General features: G+C 40.9%; 1 protein-coding gene and 1 pseudogene across 15 annotated transcripts in view; one reads left to right on the top strand and one right to left on the bottom strand.

Annotated features, from left to right (window-relative positions):
- Positions 1–24024, top strand: part of TFDP2 (transcription factor Dp-2) — a 185345-nt gene that overhangs the window by 141429 nt on the left and 19892 nt on the right. For 9 of the 15 annotated variants that reach the window (XM_021069559.1, XM_021069563.1, XM_021069566.1 and 6 more), the window contains 3 exons: positions 13558–13720; positions 18964–19110; positions 22737–22805. In XM_021069559.1, the coding sequence (XP_020925218.1) occupies positions 13558–13720; positions 18964–19110; positions 22737–22805 (379 nt within the window). The remainder of the gene's footprint in view (positions 1–13557; positions 13721–18963; positions 19111–22736; positions 22806–24024) is intronic. The other 6 variants (XM_021069554.1, XM_021069564.1, XM_021069551.1 and 3 more) reach the window with 1 other exon arrangement.
- On the bottom strand, positions 1275–2162 carry LOC102161158 (annotated as a pseudogene).

Below are 24024 nucleotides of genomic sequence, written 5' to 3'. Positions count from 1 at the left end.
GAGCCCTCCCCCCGACCCCTGACATAGAACTTACTATGTTGTGGCATATATCAATCATTTCGTTCCTTTTTACTGCCCAGTAATATTCCCGTTGTATGGATATACCACATTTTCTTTTTTTTTTATTATTATTAATGATGGACATTTGGGTTGTTTCTACTTGGGGCTTTTTTTTTTTTTTTTTTTTTTTTTTTTCTTTTTTGACCACATGCATGCTTATGGAAGTTCCCAGGCCAGAGATCGAATCCAGGCTGCATCTATGACCTGTGCCACAGCTGCAGCAATGCTGGATTCTTAAGCCACTGTGCAAGGCTGGGGATTGAACTCACACCACCACAGAAACAATAGTGGGAACTCCTGCTTTGGGCTGTTATAAATGATGCTGCTGTGAAATTTGTGAACAAGTTTTTGTTTATTTTATTTATTTATTTATTTATTTGCCTCTTCTAGAGCTGCACCTGCGGTATATGGAGGTTCCTAGGCTAGGGGTCTAATCAGAGCTGCAGACGCTGGCCTATGCCACAGCCACAGCAATGCCAGATCCGAGCCGTGTCTGTGACCTACACCACAGCTCACAGAAACTCCGGATCCTTAACCCACTGAGCAAGGCCAGGGATCGAACCTGTAACCTCATGGTTCCTAGTCGAATTTGTTAACCTCTGAGCCATGATGGGAACTCTGTGAAGGTTTTTAATATGGATGTAAGTTCTCATTTCTCTTGGATACATAACACCTAGGAGTGGAATTGCTGGGTCATATGGTAATTCTTTAGCCTTTTGAGTAACTGACAGACTATTTTCCAGAGTAGCTGTTACCGTCCCCACCAGCAAAAGTTTCCAGTTTCTTCAAATTCTTGCCAGCACTTATTATCCACCTTTTTTTTTTTTTTACATATAGATACATTCTGTTTCTCACATTATCCTCCATCATGTTCCATCACGAGTGACTAGTATAGTTCTGCCCTTTTTTATTATGGCCATTCTTGTGGATATGAAATGGTGTCTTATTCTGTTTTTTTTTTTTTGTTTTTGTTTTTGTTTTGCTTTTTAGGGCTGCATCTGAGGCATATGGAGGTTCCCAGGCTAGGGGTCAAATCAGAGCTACAGCTGCTGGCCTACACCACAGCCACAGCAACACAGGATCTAGCCTCTGTCTGTGACCTACACCACAGCTCATGGCCACGCCAGATCCTTAACCTACTGAGTGAGGCCAAGCAATCCAACCCTCAACCTCATGGTTCCTAGTTGGATTTGTTTCCGCTGTGCCATGTTGGGAACTCCTCATTCTGGTTTTGATTTGCTTTACTTTAATGGTTGATGATGTCGAGCATCTTTTCATGTGCTTACTGGCCATTTGTATATCTTCTTCTCTTCTTCTTCTTTTTTTACTAGTACAAACATTCGTAAGTAATTTTTGGCAGTTTCTAACCAATGGAGTATATTGCACAGTAAACCACTGCACATCTTCCAGGAAGAAAAAAACCACTAAAATTGAATGACAATGACATTGCCCACTGAATTAGGACACTGTTAAAATATACTTTAAATATTCCTTTGCAAGAGGGGACAACACACTGCTACTCAAACAGTCCAGAGGTCCTTTATGATTTTTCTCACCTGTCATGCTGTGATTTCACCGGGACTGGGTTCCACCATCTCAGGCTCCTTGCCATTGATTCTCAAAATGTGTGCGCGTCTCTGGGTGGGGCAGGCTAGCACTTTAGTTGAACCCAACTACCTTTCTCTGGCTTTTCTTTCTTCTTGTGGTCGTCTTCCTTCTCATGTTTCAAGAACCTCTTTCAGCTCTTAGAGTGCTCATTGTGCTCCATGTGGACATTAATTCTCTTGGCAGGAATCTTGCCCTTGTTTGTTTACAGCAATGCCACCAGCATGCTGGGTAACATTATAGACTCTTCCAATTTGGCTGTAGTTGCATTTGTGGGGCATTTCTTTTTGGAAAGTGCCCATTCCCTCAATGTCTACAGTACGATCACCTTTCTTGTAGAAGCACATCTTTGTGGCCGAAGGAACAATTCCATGTTTTCTAAAAGGCCTAGAGAACATACAGCAGGGGCCTTTCATCTTTCCTTTTGTGTTGGACATTTGGCGAATTACTGAAACATGGCCTTCTGGCTGAAAGGAACGCTAAGTATCTCCCTTGAAGAACTCTATTCAGATCCTTTGGGTTGTTGTTTTGCTATTGAGTTATAAGGGTTCTTTATGGATTATAGATATAAGACCGTTACTGACATAGGAGTTGCAAGAAGTTCTATTCCGTGGATTGTTTTTGTTTTTTACCTACTTGCACATAGAAATATTAAATTTGACTGTTATCTGTTTATATTTTTCCTGTGTTACTTAAGTTTTTGGTAACATAGCTTATTTTTTTTCACTTGCCGATTCCAAGATCACAAAGACTTATGCCTATATTTTCTTCAAAGAGTTTTATGGGTTTTTTTCTTACATTTAGATCTTCAAAGAGTTCCCATCATGGCGCAGCAGAAACGAATCCGACTACGAACCATGAGGTTGCGGGTTCGGTCCCTGCCCTTGCTCAGTGGGTTAATGATCTGGCGTTGCCGTGAGCTGTGGTGTAGGTTGCAGACGCGGCTCAGATCCCACATTGCTGTGGCTCTGGCGTAGGCCAGGGGCTACAGCTCCGATTCGACCCCTAGCCTGGGAACCTCCATATGCCACTGGAGCGGCCCAAAGAAATAGCAAAAAGACAAAAACAAACAAACAAACAAACAAAACCCCCCTAGAATTACATGAAAAACAACCACCTTGCTTTGTCCCTGGCTTTTAGAAAGTATGTAAACACTGAGTTGAGAATTTTACTTATGTTAAGCTATTGTCCAATTCTTAGCATAAATATAAAACCATATACACAACATATTTCTTTCAAAATAACTCCTGGGCTCCTATTTTGAGCAATTCTTACTTACTTTTGACACCTAACTTGTACTAATTATATAACTTTATGTGTGACTAGCCATTTATATCTAAATACACTAAACTCTAAAGGTAAAGCAGCATAGAATGGGCTTTGTGAGGAAATGTATCTAGAAAATGGGAACTGACGGATTCAATAACTTAGTGCAGTGACCAGCACATAGTTGGATTCAGTAGGTGTATATTCTTTACCGCCAACACTAGCTTATCAAATTTATGTGGAAAGACCATCATGATGACCATATGGAAAAAGCCTTGGAACACCTCTAGGCAGCACAAAGGAGAACGGTTATACAGCTCTAGTTGTGTTTTTTTCCCTTAAAAATTTTTTTATTGAACTATAGTTGATATAATATTGTGTTAGTTTCAGGTGTACAGCAAAATAATTCCATTATATGTTTTATATATATGTATTTTTTCTAGATTCTTTTCCATTAGAGCTTTTTACAAGATATTGAATATAGTTCCCTGTGCTATAGAATAGGTCCTTGTTGGTTATCTGTTTTATTTTATTTTTTAATTAAAAAAAATTTTTTTTGTGTGTCTTTTTAGGGCCATGCCTATGGCACATGGAAGTTCCCAGGCGAGGGATCCACAGTCAGAGCTGCAGCTGCCAGCCTACACCACAGCCACAGCAACACCAGATCAGAGCCACATGTGCAACCTATGCCTCAGCTTGTGGCAACGCTGAGTGAGGCCAGAGATTGAACCCTCATCCTCATAAATACTAATCAGGTTCCTAACCTACTGAGCCACAACAGGAACTCCAGTTACCTATTTTTGGATCTTGTGTATATGTTAATCCCATATTACTAGCTTATCCCTCTCCCACCTTTCCCCTTTGGCAACCATAAATTTGTTTTTTGTGTCCATAAATCTGTGACCATTTTGTAAATAATTTATTTGTATCATTTTTTTAGATTCTGCATATAAGTGATATGTGGTATTTGTCTTCATCTGACTTACTTCACTTAGTATGATAATCTCGAGGTCCATCCATGTTGTTGCAGATGGCGTTATTTCATTCTTTTTTATGTCTGGTTATATTCTGAGATAGATTATGAGGGCCTTAAATAGGGCAGTGGGAGCAGAGAGAAGAGGTTGCATTCAAGAGCTATTTATTTACTTATTTTTTTTTTGTTTGTCTTTTTGCCATTTCTTGGGCCGCTCCCACAGCATATGGAGGTTCCCAGAGGTCCAATTGGAGCTGTAGCCGCCAGCCTACACCATAGCCACAGCAACTCGGGATCCGAGCTACGTCTGTGACCTACACCACAGCTCACGGCAACACAGTATCCTTAACCCACTGAGCAAGGCCAGGAATGGAACCCGCAACCCCATGGTTCCTAGTCGGATTCGTTAACCACTGTGCCATGATGGGAACTCCTCAAGAGCTATTTAGACAAGACTTAGATTAGGTTAGATTTGATAAAATTAGATTGATTAGATAAAAAGCGAGATCAGGAGCATAGGATAAATCTCTTGTTTCCGGCTTGGGTGATTGGGTGGATGGTGCTGTCAGTTATCTAGATGAGAACTGAGTAGGATCAGGAGGTTTGTATTGAACACGTTGAGTTCTCCTTTGTATTAATATGGTATTGTTATGTATAAGGACTCCTTCCCAAGAAGGCTGGGCCGAGTGTGGGAAACTGAGCCTAAGTACTAAACCTAAGTACTAAACCTATGTAAATAACCACAATCCATTCTTTCTTTCTCTCTCTCTCTCTCTCTTAATTCTCCATCTTAGAGAATTAAAAAAAAATTTTTTTTGTCTCTTTAGGACCGCACCCGTGCCACGTAGATGTTCCCAGGCCAGGGGTGACCACAGCCATAGCAATTCTGGATCCCAGCAGTGTCTGTGACCTACACCACAGCTCACAGCAACCCCGGATCTTTGATCCACTGAGCAAGGCCAGGGACCAAACCCGCATCCTCATTGATAGTAGTTGGCCTTGCCACTGCTGAACCAGGACAGGAACTCCAATCTTAAAGAACTTTAAATATAAAAGTAGATGATTCATATGATGAGCCTCCTATGTACCCATCTCTGAACTTCAGCAGTGATCAACTCATGATGTCTCTTGTTTTGTATATAGCCCTTCTGTATTATTTTACAGTGAATCCCAGGCTTCCTTTCATCTTCATCAGAAGTATCTTGGAGTTACTTGGTGGCTCAGCAGGTTGAGGATCCGGCATTGTCACTGCTGTGATGCTGGTTACAGCGGTGGCATGGGTTTGATCCCTGGCCTGGGAACTTATGCATGCCACAGACTCTGCCAGAATAAATTAATAAATAAATAAACAAATAAATATCTCAGTATTTATATCTAAAAACTCATTTTTAAACATATCTGCAATATTGTCATTATACCTAGGAAAATTTAACAGTAATTCCTTAATATTCCAACTATCTCGTAAGTATCCAAATTTCAGGTTGTTCCAAAGGTCATGTCTTATTTGTTTGTTCTTTTTAATTTTTAAATTTTACTTTATTTTGTTTTTCTTTTTTGCGGTTGCAGCGTATGCAAATTCCCAGACTAGGGGTCAAATCAGAGCTACAGCTGAGGCCTATGCTACAATCATAACACAGATTCGAGTGGCATCTGTGACCTATGAACACATTGCTTAGTGCTGGATCCTTAACCCACTGAGAGGCCAGGAATTGAACCCACATCCTCAGAGACACTATTTTGGGTTCTTAACCTATTGAGCCACAACAGTGGGGTTTTCATAAAACTTTGCTTTTTAAATTTTATTTATTTATTTTATATAATGATTTTTTTTTCATTATAGCTGGTTTACAGTGTTCTGTCAGTTTTCTACTGTATAGCATGGTGACCCAGTTACACATACATGTACAGATTTATTTTTTCTCACATTATCATGCTCCATCATAAGTGACTAGATATAGTTCCCAGTGCTAACAGCAGGATCTCATTGCTTATCCATGCCAAAGGCAATAGTTTGCATCTATTAAACCCAAATTCCCAGTCCATCCCACTCCCTCCCCCTCCCCCTTGGCAACCACAAGTCTGTTCTCCAAGTCCATGAGTTTCTTTTCTGTAGAAAAGTTCATTTGTGCCCTATATTAGATTCCAGATATAAGTGATATCATATGGTATTTGTCTTTCTCTTTCTGACTTACTTCACTTAGTATGAGAGTCTCTAGTTCCATCCATGTTGCTGCAAATGGCATTATTTTGTTCTTTTCTATGGCTGAGTAGTATTTCATTATACATATATGCCACATCTTCCTAATCCAGTCATCCGTTGATGGACATTTAGGTTGTTTCCATGTCGTGGCTATTGTGAAAAGTGCTGCAATGAACATGGGGGTGCATGTGTCTTTTTTTAAGGCAAGTTTTGTCTAGATATATGCCCAGAGTGAGATTGCTGCGTCATATGGTAGTTCTATGTATAGTTTTCTAAGTGGTTGTACCAACTTACATTCTCACCAACAGTTCAAGAGGGTTCCCTTTTCTCCACACCCCCTCCAGCAGTTGTTATTTGTGGACTTATTAATGACAGCCATGCTGACTGGTGTGAGGTGGTATCTTGTGGTAGTTTTGATTTGCATTTCTCTAATAATCAGTGATGTTGAGCATTTTTTCATGTGCTTGTTTTAGCCATCAGTTTATCTTCTTTGGAGAAATGTGTGTTCAGGTCTTTTGCCCATTTTTCCATTGGTTTGTTGGCTTTTTTGCTGTTGAGTTGTGTAAGTTGTTTGTATATTTTAGAGACTAAGCCCTTGTCAGTTGCATCATTTGAAACTATTATCTCCCATTCTATAGATTGTCCTTTTTTTTTTTTTTTTAATGGTTTCCTTTGCTGTGCAAAAGCTTGGCAATTCGATTTGGTCCCATTGGTTTATTTTTGCTTTTATTTCTGTTGCTTTGGATGACTGATCTGAGAAAACATTTGTCAGGTTGATGTCAGAGAATGTTTTGCCTATGTTCTCTTCTAGGAGTTTGACAGTGTCTTGTCTTACATATAAGTCTTTAAGCCATTTTGAGTTTATTTTTGTGCATGGTGTGAGGGTGTGTTCTAGTTTCACTGATTTGCATGCAGCTGTCCAGGTTTCCCAGCAGTACTTGCTGAAAAGACTGTCTTTTTCCCATTTTATATTCTTGCCTCCGTTGTCATGTTTGCTTTCAAAAAAAAAAAAGTCTACAGATCACAGAAAATCACCAAAATGTAAATGTGTAACTAATTAATTACTTTAAGGCAAACACTCTTGCAACCACCCCAGATGAAATAGAACCTGAGAAGCCCCTCCATCCATCCTGCCCCAGTCACCATCCCCCTCCCCTATAAATAACCATTATCCTGATTTTTACAGTTATCATTTCCTTGTGTTCACTTAAATGTGCATTCTTTGGGACTACATTTTAGTCTTATTCATTAAAAACAACGGTTGGTGTGTCTTTTGTATATAGAAATTTCTTCTGTCCCATTATTTTTTTATTCTTTAGTCATTGAAGGAACTAGGCTCTTTAATCTGTGGAGTTTCCCAAGTCTAGATTTTGCTGGTCGCATAATACTCCAGTGCCTCTCAATATATGCCTCTGTTCCTGGTATCTCCTGTAGTTTGATTGTGAGATTCAGAGACTTTATCAGATCAATCCTTTGGCAAGAGTATAGATAGTGGTGTGTTTTTCCATTTTAAAGTACAGAAGGTTTGATTTTATCACTTTTTTATGATGTGAACACCACCGATACTTAATGCTTGTATCTGTTAATTCATTGTCGGTTGCTGTTAGTGTATTCTAACTCTGTTACTTAACATTTCACTTACTACTGGCACTACTTTTATATGAAGACACTTTCCCTCTTCTACTAATTTGTTTATCTGGAGGGAAAGCAGAATAAAGCTTAATCCCTTCCCTTTACTGACCAGTTTTTAAGATGATGAGTTTGTGTCTTCTTCCAAAGGTGAATAAATCTTCCTTTTAAAAAATATCATTGTAGGAGTTCCCGTCATGGCTCAGTGGTTAACAAACCCAACTAGAATCCATGAGGACACAGGTTCGATCCTTGGCCTTGCTCAGTATATTAAGGATCCGGCATTGCCATGAAGCTGTGGTGTACATTGTAAATGTGGCTTGTATCCTGAGTTGCTGTGGCTCTGGTGTAGGCTGGCAGCTATAGTTCCAATTCGACCCCTAGCCTGGGAACCCCCATATGCCCCAGGTGCGGCCTTAAGAAAAAAAAAAGACGAATAAAATAAAAATATCATTATAAACTCTGAATTTAAACATACCTCATGAGTTTCATATATTACAATTATTATTGTTATTGAAACTTAAATTTTCCCTTCTTCAGATTGTGGGCGCCTCTTCTAGTTGACTCTTAAGTCCTTTTGATATGGCCCTAGTTGTCTTTGATAGCTTCTTTGTTATCTGGTATGACAAGGTGTTCCAAGTTCATCTTGTCCACTTCCTGCCCTGTACGTAGAATCAGCCATTTCTCTAAGAAGCCCTGATTTCCTTTAGTGTGAATTATATGTCAAGCTTAGTGGCTAGGAATGCTCACTGCTACTAGGTTGGTCATGTCTTCTAGTCCCTTTTTTTTTCTTTATAGGGCTGCACCTTTGGCATATGGAAGTTACTGGGCTAGGGTCTGGTCAGAGCTGCAGCTACTGGCCTACACAACAGTTCACAGCAACACTGGTTCCAAGCTGCATGTGACCTACGCCACAGCTTGTGGCAGTGCTGGATCCTTAACCCACTGAGTGAGGCCAGGGAGCCAGCCCACATCCTCATGGATACTAACTAGCCAGGTTCTTAACCCTCTGAGCCACAGTGGAAACTGTGTGTTATAGTCCTTTTAAATAGAAGAGCTAAGATACACACACACACAGAGATACAGTACTTCATGAATTCGTATTCATACTTTCAATTCCAGTCTTTTTCAGCCTCCTTTCCATTACATCCTAATTCTCTTTCTCTACCCTAAGAATCTTAATTTTTAAGCACATTGGAAATGAAAGGAATAATGAAATTAGTGTACTGGTAATTGTTCATTGATTGACTTTATCCACATTACATGCTCAGTAGTTCCAAATAATAATACTAATGTAACCATTATTATTGTGAGTATTGAAAACATTAAAAAATGTTGCATGTGCTCTCTTCATTCTCTCACCATTTTTTTTTCTTTTTTTTAGTGCTGTACCCACAGTATATGGAAGTTCCCAGGCTAAGGGTCAAAACAGAGCCGCAGCTGCTGTCTTACGCCACAGCTCACGGCAACACCAACCAGATCCTTAACCCACTGAGTGGGGCCAGGGTTCAAACCTGAAACATCGTGGATACTAGTTGGGTTTGTTACCACTGAGTCACAACGGGAACTTCATATTTTTTCCCTCCCCATTTTTCAGATAGTCATACATAATAGTCCCACAGTGTTGGTGCATATACCTCTTTATGTAGTGTGTTCTTGGCCTCTTAGCTCTCATTTAGTCTGACATCTGCAGGGAACTACATTAAATACTTGCCAGGCCTTTATGTCAGCGTCTCTCCAGTCATTTTGATTGTCTTGGTCAGTTTTGCTGGATACAAAAATCTTTGGCTCATACTTTCTTTCACTTTCTTAAATATATTAACTTTCTTCTATTATAACACCTTGCTATTGAAAAATCTGTTGTGCTTTTTGTCTAGATGCCTAAAGAAATCTTTTTCTTTGAAATTCAATGATTTTACTAGAATGGTTTGGTACTAGGTTGATAGTCCCTTTATTTATTCTATTTCATGAATATTTTCTTGACTTACACATTTAGTATTTATTCTGTTCCTTTACCTTGATTTTCTTATGCGATACTCTTATTGTCTGTATGTTCTTTGCCTGCCTCCAACATTTTTCATTGTCTCTTCAATTTCAATTGTGGGTGTCACATGGACTAGATTATTGCAACCTTTTCAGTCTTTATTGTAGCCTCTTGCACTCAGCTGCTATTGAAGAGGGCAGAACTGCTTCTCATATCAATGGCTGATCTCAAATTGGCCTGTTGTGTTTCCTACTAAATTCTGGTTGGCTGTTTTGGACATAGCCTATTCTAAGTTCCATTAAATTCAGCCCCATTGAGTATTTCTTTTTCTGCCCCTGCAGACACTAACATAGAAGCCTTTTGGCTATTGGTGATTTGTATTCTGGGGTTGTCAAAGATACCTTGTGATCTGGTTTTGTTGTAGAGGCTAAGGGGTTCAAGGTTTTGCCATCTAGTTGCTCCATCTTTTTTTATGTGAGGCTGTAGAAAGTTTGAGACCTGTGCTGCTGTTGCTGTCTTCCCAGACTCCACCATAACAGGAGAGAGAGAGAGAGAGAGAGAGAGAGAGAGAGAGAGTGTGTATGTGTGTACCATAATTTAAATAAATCGGTAAGTCTCTTTTTTGGCTGTACCCACAGCCCATGGAAGTTCCTGGGCCAGGGATCGAACCTGCACCTCCACAGCGACCCCAGCCCCTGTGTTGGATTCTTCACCCACTGTATCATGGAGGGAACTCCAGTAAAGCTGTTATCTTGAAAAAGGAAGTTAGAATCGAAAAGGAGGAGGGTTGCCTAATCCTCTGAGACTTGTAGGAAGGAGGTTGGCGTGAGTATACATGCTGATTAGGTTGTAAGTGACTCTCCCACTAGCTGTAGACTTTATACTCAACTATCTATTGAATATAACCCTTTAGATATTCTGTAGGCCTGTCAAACTCAACATCATTGCTGCCCAATAGAATGTAATATAAGCCACAGATAAGTTTTAATTTCCTGGCAGCCAATTTAAAAAGTAAGTTGAAACATGTGAAACTGACTTGTACATCTTTAATATATCTAAAATAATATATCTCAACATTTAATATAAAAGTCATACATGAGCTATTTTACATTCATTTCTCATGTAGGTCCTTGAAATTCAGTGTGTGTTTCTCACAGCACATCTAAATTCAGACTTGCCACTTTTCAGGTGCTCAGTAGTCACATGTGGGTTTTGCCTAGAGTATTGAACAGTGCAAACGAGAAGGTTTAAAATGGCATTCCTGATTTTGTTCCTTCTCCTTGATCCCAGTAAATGACCCCTTCCTTTATGGGTCATTGTCCTATTTCTCTCTTCCTAACCATCCATGTTAATTAATCACTTAGTTCTGCTGATTTTTATCTTTAACATTTTACAGATCCATTGCTTTTTGTCCAATTCTACCAATTGCCCCTCTTCCGGGACTCAGCATTTCTTGCCTGGACTAATACAGTAGCGTCTCTTGACCGGTCTTCCTGTTTCTGCTTTTGTCCTACATAAATTACTTTGCAGCCAGAATCTCTGCCTCACTGCAAATTTCCCTCCCTCACTAATACCACTTAGTAGTATCTCATTATTTCAGTAGTAGTCTGTGACCACAGCGATGCGATTGGGGTGGGGGATAGATGTCTGTCCTTATTCTTTTAAAAAGTACACTTAGCATCTGTATTAGTGGATATAACATAGTAGAACATGTAAAAATTTATAAATGAATATAATGGTATTGATGGAATATGATAAAGTCTAGGTTCCTTTGCATAGCAAAATCCCCATTTCCCTTTTCCCTCCAGCCTCTGGCAAGCACCATTCTAATCTCTGCTTCTGTGAGTGTGACTGTTTCAGATACCTCATATAAGTGGAATCATGCAGTGTTTGTCCCTCTGTGACTGGCTTATTTCACTTAGCATAATGCCCTCCAAGGTTCAGCCATGTTGTCATATATGGCAGGATTTCCTTTTTTTTTTTTTTAAGGCTGAATCATGTTCTATTGTATGTATATACTACATTTTTTTAATCCATTCATCTACCTATGGACATTTGGGTTTTCATGTCTTGGCTGTTGTAAATAAAGCCAAAATGAACATGGGAAAGCAGATATCTCTTTAAGAACCTGATTTCAATTCTTTTGGATATATACCCAGAAGTGGGATTGCTGGATTATATGGTGGTAACTTTTTTTTGGTCTTCTTAGGGGTGTACCTGTAGCATAAGGAAGTTCCCAGGGTTGAATCAGAGCTGTAGCTGCCAGCCTACACCACAGCCACAGCAACGCCAGATGCGAGCTGCATCTGTGACCTACAGATGCCACTCATGGCAATGCTGGATCCTTAACCCACTGAGCGAGGCCAGGGATCAAACCTGTGTCATCATGAATACTACTTGGGTTCATAACTCACTGAACCACAAGGGGAACTCCTGGAAGTTACATTTTTAATTTTTTGAGGAACCTCCATACTTTTTTCCACAGTAGTTGAACCATTTTATATTCCCGCCAACAGTGCACAGGGTTTCTAATTCCCCTTTATCCTCGCTAACACTTACCTTTTTTAAAGAGTAGTCATCTGAACAGGTGTGAAATAATATGTCATTGTGGTTTTGGAGAAATGTCTATTTATGTCCTTTGCCTGTTTTTGTTTTTGTTTGTTTGTTTTAGAGCTGCATCTGCGGCATATGGAAGTTCCCAGGCTAGGGGTCTGATTGGAGCTGCAGCTGCCAGCCTCCGCCACAGCCACAGCAACATGGATCTGAGCTGCAGCTGCAACCACAGGCTGCAGCAGTGCCAGATCTTCAACCCACTGAGTGAGGCTGGGGATCAAACCCACATCCTCGTGGATATTAGTGGGGTTCTTAACCCGCTGGCCATAAAGGGAATTCCCCTTTGCCTCTTTTTTAATTGGGTTATTTGTTTTGCTTTTGAGTTGTAGGAGTTTCTTAGATATTCTAGATATTAACCACTAATCATTAAAGGTTTACAAACATGTTCTCCCATTCGATAGATTACCTTTTCAGTGTATTGATTGTTTCCACTTATTTTTACTCTAGTAAGTCTTCCTCCTCTAGGTTAGACTAGATATTCCTCTTTCCAATTCCCATAGAACAGTGTGAATAACTCTTGAGTTGGCACTTATTTTATTATATTGGAGTTATCTGCCATTCTATGTCTGTTTGCCTCTCTTCCATCCACAAGACTCATTGAGGGAAAGGATTTTGCCCCAATTATGTTTTTTATACTGCCAGTCCCTAGGACACTTCTTGGCATATCATTGGTACTCAGGTAGTAGTGGAACTAAACTGAATCCCTGAAATTTTAATGATTAAGTCATTTATCAAAGTTTAGGCCTAGCTGTTAACCAGACTTCAGATAATTGAAGACGTTGATCCATTATTAATATCAATGACCTCTGAAAACTGGAACTGAGAATAGTGGTACTTTTAATTTTAGGTTTAAAAAAACCATGTAGCATACATAGAGTACAAAAAGATAAGTATTGAGAATATAAACTCTGAAAGGGCGAAGGTTTTGTCTCTTGTTTTCATGGATCGTTTCCCAGTGTGTAGAACAATGCCTGGCTCATACTAGTAAGTAGCTGGTCAATAAATATTTGTGAAATGAATGAGTAATGAATAGAGAAAAGCACTTTAGCTTCATATTTTATTAAGCTTTTAAGGCAAAAATTAAGTTTAAAACATTTCCTCACCTCTCTTTCAATGTAGAATTTACCACTTGGGACAAAAAATCAAATGCCTGTCTTCTCACATTATTTTATGTGAAGGAAGCCTTTAATAAGTGTAATGGAGTATAATTTCTTTTCTCTCTTTTAGCAAACGAAGCAAAAAAGGAGATAAAAATGGAAAAGGCTTGAGACATTTTTCGATGAAAGTGTGTGAGAAAGTTCAGCGGAAAGGTACCACATCATATAATGAAGTAGCCGATGAGCTGGTGTCCGAGTTCACCAATTCAAATAACCATCTGGCAGCTGATTCGGTAGGTAGATCATGCACTTGGCATTGACTGAGTGATGCAGCAGTGTACCTCTCTGAGTTGTCTATGTCAATTGGAGGACTCCGACAAGCTAGGAAATCCCCACCTCCTCTTTTACTTGAGGGTTTCATATTGTCTGTTGGAGAATTTTGTTTTGACTTTTTTTATTTTAGAAAGGCTTCTTTTACTACGTATTTAAACATAAAGATGGACAAGTATTTTTAAAATATTATTTTGGGAGTTACTTAAGGAACATACTATTTTTGTTTTGTTTTGTTTTGTTTTAGGGTGGCATATGGAGGTTCTTAGGCTAGGGGTCAAATCAGAGCTGTAGCTGACAGCCTACACCACAGCCCCAGCAATGTGGGATCCGAGCCACGTCTGCGACCTGTACTGCAGCTCACTGCAATGCTGGATCCTTGACCCACTGAGCAAGGCAAGGGATGGAACCTGTGTCCTCATGGATGCTAGTCAGATTCATTTTCACTGAGCCATTATGGGAACTCTGAACATACGGTTATTATTATACTTTTTATATTTGAATGACTTCAGATTCATTTCTGAGTCTTTGAGTGTTTCCTCCATGTCTAAATCAATAGAAACATTTTTATCTTGGAATTCCTGCCGTGGTGTAATGGGTTAAGAATCTGACTGCAGCAGTTGAGGTTGTTTGGCAGGTTACTGCAGAGGTGCAGGTTCGATCCCTGGCCTGGTAAGTAGATTAAAGGATCCAACGTTGGTGCAGCTGCAGTGTAGGTCATAGCTAAGGCTTGGATTCAGTCCCTGGCCCAGGAACTTCCATATGCCATGGGTGTGTCCATTAAAAGTTTTTTTTATCTTATTTCTAATTGAAAAAATACTACATGAACATGTTTATAAAAATTCAGTTGTACCAAAGCATGTATAATAAAAAAAATCTCTCTTCTACCTCTTTCAAAGGCACTGTTTACTATTGCCAGATTCCTGAGTATTCTTTATGTATATGAACATTGTAAATCAACTATACTGTAATAAAAAATAAATAAATAAGCACATAAACAACCAAGAAAAAAAAGAAATAGATGTTGAGTTTCATCAAATTCTGGATAATTTCCCGAAAATTTAGGATTTATACAGTGGTATTCATGAATGGGAGTGGTGGAGTCTTTTTGCTTTTGTTTTTACCATTTTGCAATTTTAATAACATTAAAAATTTTTTTTTGGCTGCACTGGTAACATGTGGAAGTTCCCTGGCCAGGGATTGAACCTGAGGCACGCTGGTGACAAGGCCAAATCCTTAGCCATAGGCCACCAGGGAACTCTAGCAGTTTTTTTCCTTTGTTTTGCATGCAGTTCATATATGACAGTCCCAAATCCAGAACTTGGTTTTTCTCTTCTAACTTGGATATTCTTTCAGTGTCTATGTCAACACAGCATTTCTCCCAATAGCATATGCAGTTTGATCCTCATCAAAGTGGGTACACATAGGCCCTCAAAGTTCCATGCTCTTCAGCATCAGAACCTGGGTCCTCTGTTTTGACTGTACCCATGTTGGTCTCTGATGGGGCTTTGCCACCTTGATGCCATCACCCCTGAGGTATCCTTCAGCCAGGAATGTCAAACATGTCACGTGCCAACTCTGAATAAGTACAAGGCTACTTGGATCCTAGGGTTAAGGGTAAGGAGGCAGACTCTGTCTGGTTCTATTACAGAGAATGCTGTGCCTGATTAGCAATGTCTGCCAAGGCAACACTCACTAGACCTCTTTGGAATGGGGATATTGGGAGAAGAGGCTTCATGCTGGCTGCAGGTTCAGAAAGGGACAAGGCCTGCTTTTCATCCTTGCCTTGGATGGTTGTTCTGTTTCAAAGGTGTGTTGTCTCTCTGGTGGCTGGGGAGGTAGGCTAAAGGCTACCAAGTTTCAGATGGCTCCTCCAGGACTCGGATGGAAGTGCATAAGCCCCAAGCTAGAGGGATCTTGAGAGGGCAACCCATCAGAGTCTACACACCTCAGGCCACCCTAGCATTTGCTCCCTATCCTCTGGAGTCAGCTTCATCCAGGCAAAGCCAACTGACTGCTGTTGGAAGAGTTAGATGCAACTCGGGGGTGGGGTGAGGGGGGGACACTTTTCCATGGCACTTACAGAAATAACCTTAAGCTCTGATAAACTTTCAAAAATTCCCAGTCCAAACTAAAATGGTTTATGTCCTGTGTACTACTGAGAAATCAAGATAGAGTAAAAGGACAGTCTTGAATCATGTTCCAGAATGAGGGCACACTGCCTTGAAAAGCAGCATCTCAGCAGAAGACACAAGGTTGTAAAAAAATGTTTTTAGAAAATAGCAAAGGTGGAGTTCCCGTCATGGCTCAGTGGTTAACGAATCCGACTAAGAACCATGAGGTTGAGGGTTCGAACCCTGGCCGTGCTCCATGGGTTAAGGATCTGGCGTTGCCGAGAGCTGTGGTGTAGGTTGCAGACGCGGCTCGGATCCCGAGTTGCTGTGGCTCTGGCGTAGGCTGGCGGCTACAGCTCCGATTCGGCCCCTAGTCTGGGAACCTCCGTATGCTGCGGGAGCAGCCCTAGAAAAGGCCAAAAAAAAGAAAAAAAAAGAAAATAGCAAAGGCACCAAACATAACTCCATCTTCTCCTTCTGCTTCCCCTACATGTCCCTGGCAGGGAGGCGGCTCTGCGGAGCTGACCCTGGACACGTCCTAGTGCTTGTGAGTGTGTGCAGGTATCTGCTGAGCCCTCTGCTCTCTGCCCGTGGGTATGGGATGCTTTCTTCAGGAGACTCTCTGTTTATCGCTTCTCCTTCATCTCCCTGAAGGCCACCTGGGCCAGGGTCCCTTGTCCCGGCCACACTGCCTCTCCTCCTTGTTCTTTATGCTCGTTCCCATTGCCTTGTCCTTGTCCTTTTTCTTTTGCTTCATCATGCCAAGCTCCGCAAAGCCTTTCAGCTTGAAGGGCCCCTTCTGGACCTGCTCACAGCCCTCCATGGCGCCCGTCTGCCATTCAGTATCATCTTTGCAATTTTTATTAGTAGTGTTATGCTAATAACATAACCTGTTATTTTGTAAAATGAATTTAGAGGCCTTCTTTTTCTCTCTCTTTACTCCATCATAGATTTAATGGTATTGGATATCCAGTTCTGGTCTCGGAAATTTTATAACAATCACCTGAGTTCCCATCTAGGCCTGGTGATTTGGTGAGGGGTAAAGCTTAGATAGCTTTCTCCATTTCTTCTCTGGTAATTAGTCTGTTCACAGTTTCTTTTTTTCTTTTTATGGCCATACCCTCGGCATACGGAGGTTCCCAGGCTAGGGGTTGAATCAGAGCTGCAGGCGCCGGCCTACACCACAGCCACAGCAATGCAGAATCCAAGCCCACATTTGTAGCCTACCTGCAACTCATAGCAGTGCCTAATCCTTTAACCCACTTAGCGAGGCCGGGGATGGAACCCACAACCTCATGGTTACTAGTTGTGTTCATTAACCACTGAGCCATGATGGGAGTTCTTATTCACTGCCTTGTTGTTTTTTCTGATAATTTGGAAGTTTTGTAGTCTATAATTCTTTAATTGGTTATTTTTAATAATTTCAAGTAACTTTAGCATTTTATTTGTTATCACCTATTATAGACCAGTATCTGTTGATTACAGAGGGAAAAAGAAATATGTCTAAATCTACTCCTGTCTCTCATCTTCCCCCTCTACACAGGATTCAGATTGACTATATTAGTGGCAGTTGTTAAAAGAATATTATTATAGTTGTTTTATGACTTTAAATCAATATATTGTGTCAGAATTATTTAGTTCATCTGAATTGAATTTATACCCTTCCAATATCAAAGAGGAGGAAATCAGCAGACCTATTCTTACCTCCGCCTGATATTTGTCATTATATTATCACTATTTCTACAGTTTCAGAAATTTTGGTTTTATGTTCAGTTCTACAGCTTAAATCTCCCATTTATTTAAGTTTAGTTCTATATTTAAATGGATTCCGTGTTCTCCAGCATCTTTTATTATCATGGCATTTGATTGATTAGATTTTGTCTTTAGGAACCACCTGTCCACATGAAGGGCCTTTTCCACAATGTAGTTAACATAGTTTCTTTCATTAAGTCCTGCTACCAAAAATAAAAAAATAATCAGCTGAACTAAACAGTGTGCTTAGTGATCTGCATGATTACATTTTGGCACAAGCTCATTGTTTTCATTGTATACTAGTAAGAGTTTGCGGATCATCATTAGTCCACGGACCACATTTCAAGAAGCACTATTTATTAGTGCTTAAAACATGCGTTCTTGGGAGTTCCCATCTGGCTCAGCAGTAACGAACCCGACTAGTATTCATGAGGACACGGATTCAATCCCTGGCCTTGCTCAGTGGGTTAAGGATCTGGCGTTGCCGTGAGCTGTGGTGTACGTCGCAGACGAGGCTCACTCGGATCCCAGGCTGCTGTGGCTGTGGTGTAGGCTGGCAGCTGTAGCTCCCATTTGACCCCTAGCCTGGGAACTTCAATAGGCCACAGGTGTGGCCCTAAAAAGCAAGGCAAGACAAAACAAAACATGCATCCTTGACTTTTCAAAGTCTGCCTTTAACTCCATTCCCCTTTCTCATGTATAGACTGTTACTGCACGTATATTAGTTCTGTGTGTATTCCAGATTCCATAAGACATTATGTTATATTCAGTGAGTATTAATTGAGATTTACCTTTTGAGCCGGTCCTCGTTCCAAGCTCCCATCTTAGATTTTTTTTTTTTTTCTTTTTAGGGCCACACCTGCAGCATATGGAGGTTCCCAGGCTAGGGGTCGAGTTGGAGTTGTAGCCACTGGCCTACACCACAGCCACAGCAACCAGGGTCTGAGGCAAGTCTGCGACCTACGCAACAGCTCCCGGCATTGCCAGATTCTTAACCCACTGAGTGAGGCCAGAGATCGAACCTGCAACCTCATGCTTCCTAGTCAGATTCATTTCTGCTGCGCCACAACAGGAACTCCTAGATTATTTTTCTTTTTCCTCAAGGGCCCTTTAGCATTAATTTAGATCTTTTGGTTTATGTTTTAGATTGTTTAAGAATATCTTTTTTAAGAGTATTTTTTTGTTTAATAATATTTCATCTTTATTTTTGAAGGATACATTTCCTAGATGTAGAATTTTTCTAGCACTTTGTAATTTGTAATAATACTAATTAAATATTTTAATATCCTGTGACTATATCTTAACCTTTAAATTTATCACTCAATAAAAATATTTTTTAGCAGGCTTATGACCAAAAGAACATTAGGCGAAGAGTTTACGATGCTTTAAATGTGCTAATGGCAATGAACATAATTTCAAAGGAAAAAAAAGAAATCAAGTGGATTGGCCTGCCTACCAATTCTGCTCAGGAATGTCAGAACCTGGAGGTAAGTGAGGAAAATCTGTTCACAGATAGTAGTTTGTTTTATTGTACATCAGAGACATTATAATTTAGAAATATAGTCACATAGTATTAAATTACTCCTGGATTGTTCATGTATACTATGCCTTTTTTAAAAACAGACTCGTTTATGTAGAATTTTAAAACTGGAAGATTTGGAAAGGTTTGATCTGACTATTGTCCTGACGAAAGCAAGGGACAGAGAAATGCCTTGATTTTTACTGTTTTTTTTTTTTTTTCTTTTTTAGATTTTAATTTTTATTCTAATATAATTCTGAACACCCTACTAAAAAACATTTGGGGAGTTCCCGTTGTGGCTCAGTGGTTAACGAATCCAATTAGGAACCACGAGGTTGCAGATTCGATCCCTGGCCTTGCTGAGTGGGTTAAGGATCCTGCGTTGCCATGAGCTGTGGTCTAGGTCACAGATGCAGCTCTGTCCCGAATTGCTGTGGCTCTGGCATAGGCCATCAGCTGTAGCTCTGATTAGACCCCTATCCTGGGAACCTCCATATGCTGCGGGAAGCAGCCCTAGAAAAAGCAAAAAAAAAAAGACTAAAAAAAAAAATTGGGGGTGTGTACTAGAAATGATATCTTATTTGATGATATATGCTTGCTATATGCATCCAAAAAAAGGGGGGGGGATTAAGTTGGTGATCCTTTGACTCTACAATCAGTGGCCACAGAACAGTATGGTATTTCACTTGAATCTTAATTGGAATGGATAGAATGTTCAGATTACATGAATTTGGGGATGATGTGTGCAGAAGCATATTTAAATGTTAACTTAAATCATTATACAAAATCTTTTTTAAATGAGTGTGCATCCTGACATACAGTTTCTGAATTGATTTTATGTGATTTTACTGTCATAGCCATAAAGGTAATACATCGAGGCTGACTACAGCTTATAGAGGTGAAAATGGTTGATTGCCTGCTTGTCTTAGGCCTTTGTCCACCCAGCAAATAAAAAAAAAAAATTGGTATTATTATACTTACGGATGGAGGGAGAAATCAGGCAGCCATCAAAAGTTAGAGCACAGTGTGGTTCATGGGCTACAGTGGAAATGTTCTTTTTTTCTCCTCTGGATAGAGTGAGATTTGAGGGTTACTTTAATTACCAGTAATATTAAGCCAGTAACAAAGATGAAATGAGCAAAAATCATCAATATCTATCTACCATGTGCCCTTTTTTTTTCTTGGCTACCCCTGTGGCATGTGGATGTTCCCGAGGCCAGGGGTGAAACCTGCACCACAATAGTGACCCAAGCCACTGTAGTGGCAACACCAGGTCCTTAACCCTCTCAACCACAAGGGAACTCCCTACCATGTACTTAACGATTATAAGGAGTTCCCTGGTGGCCTGTTTGTTAAGGATCCAGCATTGTCATTGCCGTGGCTCAAGTTCGATCCCTGGACTGGCCGAAAATAAACAAAGATTATATGAGACAAAATTTCTGACCCCATGAAGCTTTCATTCTAATTGAAGAGAGGAGAAATGAAAAAGGAGTTACCTAGGTGTTCCCGTCGTGGCTTAGTGGTAATGAACCCTCCTAGGATCCATGAGGATACGGGTTCAATCCCTGACCTTTCTCAGTGGGTTAAGGATCCAGCATTGCCATGAACTGTGGTGTAGGTGGCAGACATGGCTCAGATCTGGCGTGGCTGTGACTGTGGTGTGGGCCGGCTGTTGTAGCTTTAATTCAGTCCCTAGCTTGGGAACCTCCATATGCTGTGAGTGCAGCCCTAAAAGCAAAAAAAAAAAAAGGAGTTACCCAAAATGTGGTGACTCCTGTGCAAGAAGTCTGTACAAATTCTCTGGAAAGGGAGGGCTTTACCAAGAAAAAAAAAAAAGCCCTGTGCTCATTCCGGAGGGAGGAGTAGGAATTTGCCAAAGGGTTTAGGTCAAGGGGCCTTTGAGGCGCCGCATGGGCGGAGGCAGGCTGAAGACGGCACGCCTGCAGCTGAGTGTGGCCAAGGTACAGACAGGAGAGGGCATAGGGTTGAGTGGTAAGCAGTTGGGACCTGAACCTCTAAACGGCAGGAAGCTGCTGGAGAATTACAAAGAGGAGGGCTGAGAGGATGTGTTCCAAAGGAACCCTCTACTAGTGGCTTGGAAGTTGAAGTGACAGGAAGGTGAGGAGGGCAGTTGGAAGGGGTAGTTTGGAGAGGGTCTGAGTCACGGCTGCAGCAGCGAGGTTGCAAAAGTGTTTTAGAAGTAGAATCAGTACAGCTTGGCCTCGTTGGATGTGGGGCCTGAGGGGCAGCTGGGGCCACCCCATCACAGCTTCAGATGCAGGGAAAACCCCTGCAACATTTTTTTTTTTTTTTTCCTCATATGGAGGTTCCCAGGCTAGGGGTTAAATCAGAGCCGTAGTCACTGCTTACGCCAGAGCCACAGCAATGCAGGATCCGAGCTGCATCTGTGACCTACACCACAGCTCACGGAATGCTAGATCCTTAACCCACTGAGCAAGGCCAGGGATCGAACCTGTGTCCTTATGGATACTGGTCGGGTTCGTTTCTGATGAGCCACGATGGGAGCTCCATGCAACATCTTTTCAAATGTAGAAGAGCACAGAGATTTTACTGAGGATCTTTAAGTATTTTAGGATTAAATTGGTGGTGGTTAGAGGAACTGAGAGGAAACTCTTCGGGAAGACTAGGTGGGAAACAAATAAGAAAGATGCTATTGAAGTAGACAAGAAAAATGTCTGACTTAACGTCACTGGCTTTTGCCCAAAGACACAGTGAAACTAAGATCCCAATATATGTTTCCTAGGCAGTTGCAAGAGTGAGGAAGACACTAGTTGTTTGAAGCTTGGAAATTTGTCCTATAAGCATGTTTCTTATTACAAATAGGGGGTAGATATTGACTACGTAGACTCTAGGAGTTCCCTGGTGGCCTAGTGGTTAAGGAGTTGGTGCTGTCACTGGTGTGGCACAGCTTCAATCCCTGGCCTGGAAACTTGGTGCTGCAGGCACAGCCAAAAGAAAAAAAGTCATAACTGACTATGAAGGCTCTCTGTGCCCTTTTGAAAGTCAAACTGAGATCTTAAATGCGATCTTACTCTCATTCTTGAGGGGTGAATAAAGCAAAGTAATTAATAATAGGGTCGCTGAAACCAGATGGCTTCGGTTCAGATCTTGGCCCTGCCACTCACCAGCTGTGAGAGCCTGAGCAGTTACTTAGCCCTCTGCGCCTCCGTTTCCTTATGTGCAAAATGAGTGACAGCTGTACTTACTCTAGGGTTTTTGTAAATTTAGATAACACGTGTCAAGTGCTCCGCTCAGTGCATGCTCACTGAGTGCAGGCTATTACTCTGATGAGCACTCCTGTAATAAGTAGCAACAGGTACTGCAGGGTGGGAGTATTCATTAAGGGGATGGACGTCATTTTGACGTCAGTTGCTACAATTCTGCTGTCTTACCGGCTTGCTCCCCCAACCCCTGCACCCAGAAGGTGTGATTGGCCTTTCTTGATGTTGGTAGTTAAAATGGGTTGAGTTTCTCTAAGGAAAATTCTTGATGTCTCAGAACTGGGACCTGAAAAGTGAGCTGCACTTGATACGCTACCAGTGTTCATACTGTCTTGTAACCTGTGTTTTAAAGATAGAGAAGCAGAGGCGGATAGAACGGATAAAGCAGAAGCGGGCCCAGCTTCAAGAACTTCTCCTGCAGGTAAAGAAGCTGGGGTGTGTTTCATTGCCTTCCCTACTTACTTGTATTCTGCTTCTTTCCTTACTTGGTTTAAGAGTCAGTGTTTTCGGAGTTCCCGTCGTGGTGCAGTGGTTAACGAATCCGACTAGGAACCATGAGGTTGCGGGTTCGGTCCCTGCCCTTGCTCAGTGGGTTAACGATCCGGCGTTGCCGTGAGCTGTGGTGTAGGTTGCAGACGCGGCTCGGATCCTGCGTTGCTGAGGCTCTGGCGTGGGCCGGAGGCTACAGCTCCGATTCGACCCCTAGCCTGGGAACCTCCATATGCCGCAGGAGCGGCCCAAGAAATAGCAAAAAAGACCAAAAAAAAAAAAAAAAAAGTCAGTGTTTTCTACTTTGGGTGCCCTTGAGTATCTGGTGGGGCTGCACTGGGGTAGCCTCCCCCACATCCGAGCTCATCACCAGCTACACCATTTGCCTTTAAGATGCTTCTGTCTTTTACCACCATCAGGCCCTCCCGGCAGCTCTGATGTTTTAACATATTATGCAGAAGTTACTTTTGACTCTGATCCTTACTCTGAACAGAAATAATTTTAGCCCTAAATTGGAATAGCAAGGAGTAAGGCTAGTTAATTTGTAGGTGCTTTGAGTAAAATAATCTAATCCACCTATAAACTATAAATGACAGTAACATAATAAGCTTTGTAGAAATAACAAAACTTTAAAAAATGCATTTCTGTTTAAAAAAATTAAATGTTATAGTGTAAGAAGGATCCTTATATTGATGCATTTTTGGATAATTGTCTAGAATTTGGATAATTTTAAAAATGAAATAGAGCTTTTGTATAAAATCATGTGACATAAAAATCACAGGGTAGATAGACTTTTTTTCCTATTTTTGGTAATTGCAATTGGTATAAAAATTCACTTTGAGCAGTAGTGAGGCCATTTTCAGTCCATTCAGAAAAATTATGAAATGAGCCAGTGAATCTTTATACTGGGGTTTTTAATCAGCAAGTTGTTTTTATATGAAACCCTTTCAACCAATTCTAAAGCCCATTTTGATTTGAACAGTTACAGGTCCTCTTTAATTTTTTTATTGTCTTTTATTTTAGGGCCACACTCATGGCATATGGAAGTTCCCAGGCTAGGGGTATAGTATAATTAGAGCTCCTCCACAGCCACAGCAACACGGGACCTGAGCCGAGTCTGCAGCCTACACCACAGCTCACAGCAACGCCCC

Source organism: Sus scrofa, chromosome 13 (assembly GCF_000003025.6).
Source record: "Sus scrofa isolate TJ Tabasco breed Duroc chromosome 13, Sscrofa11.1, whole genome shotgun sequence".
Taxonomy (NCBI): Eukaryota; Metazoa; Chordata; class Mammalia; order Artiodactyla; family Suidae; genus Sus; species Sus scrofa.
This window is presented reverse-complemented; position numbering and strand designations above follow the sequence as displayed.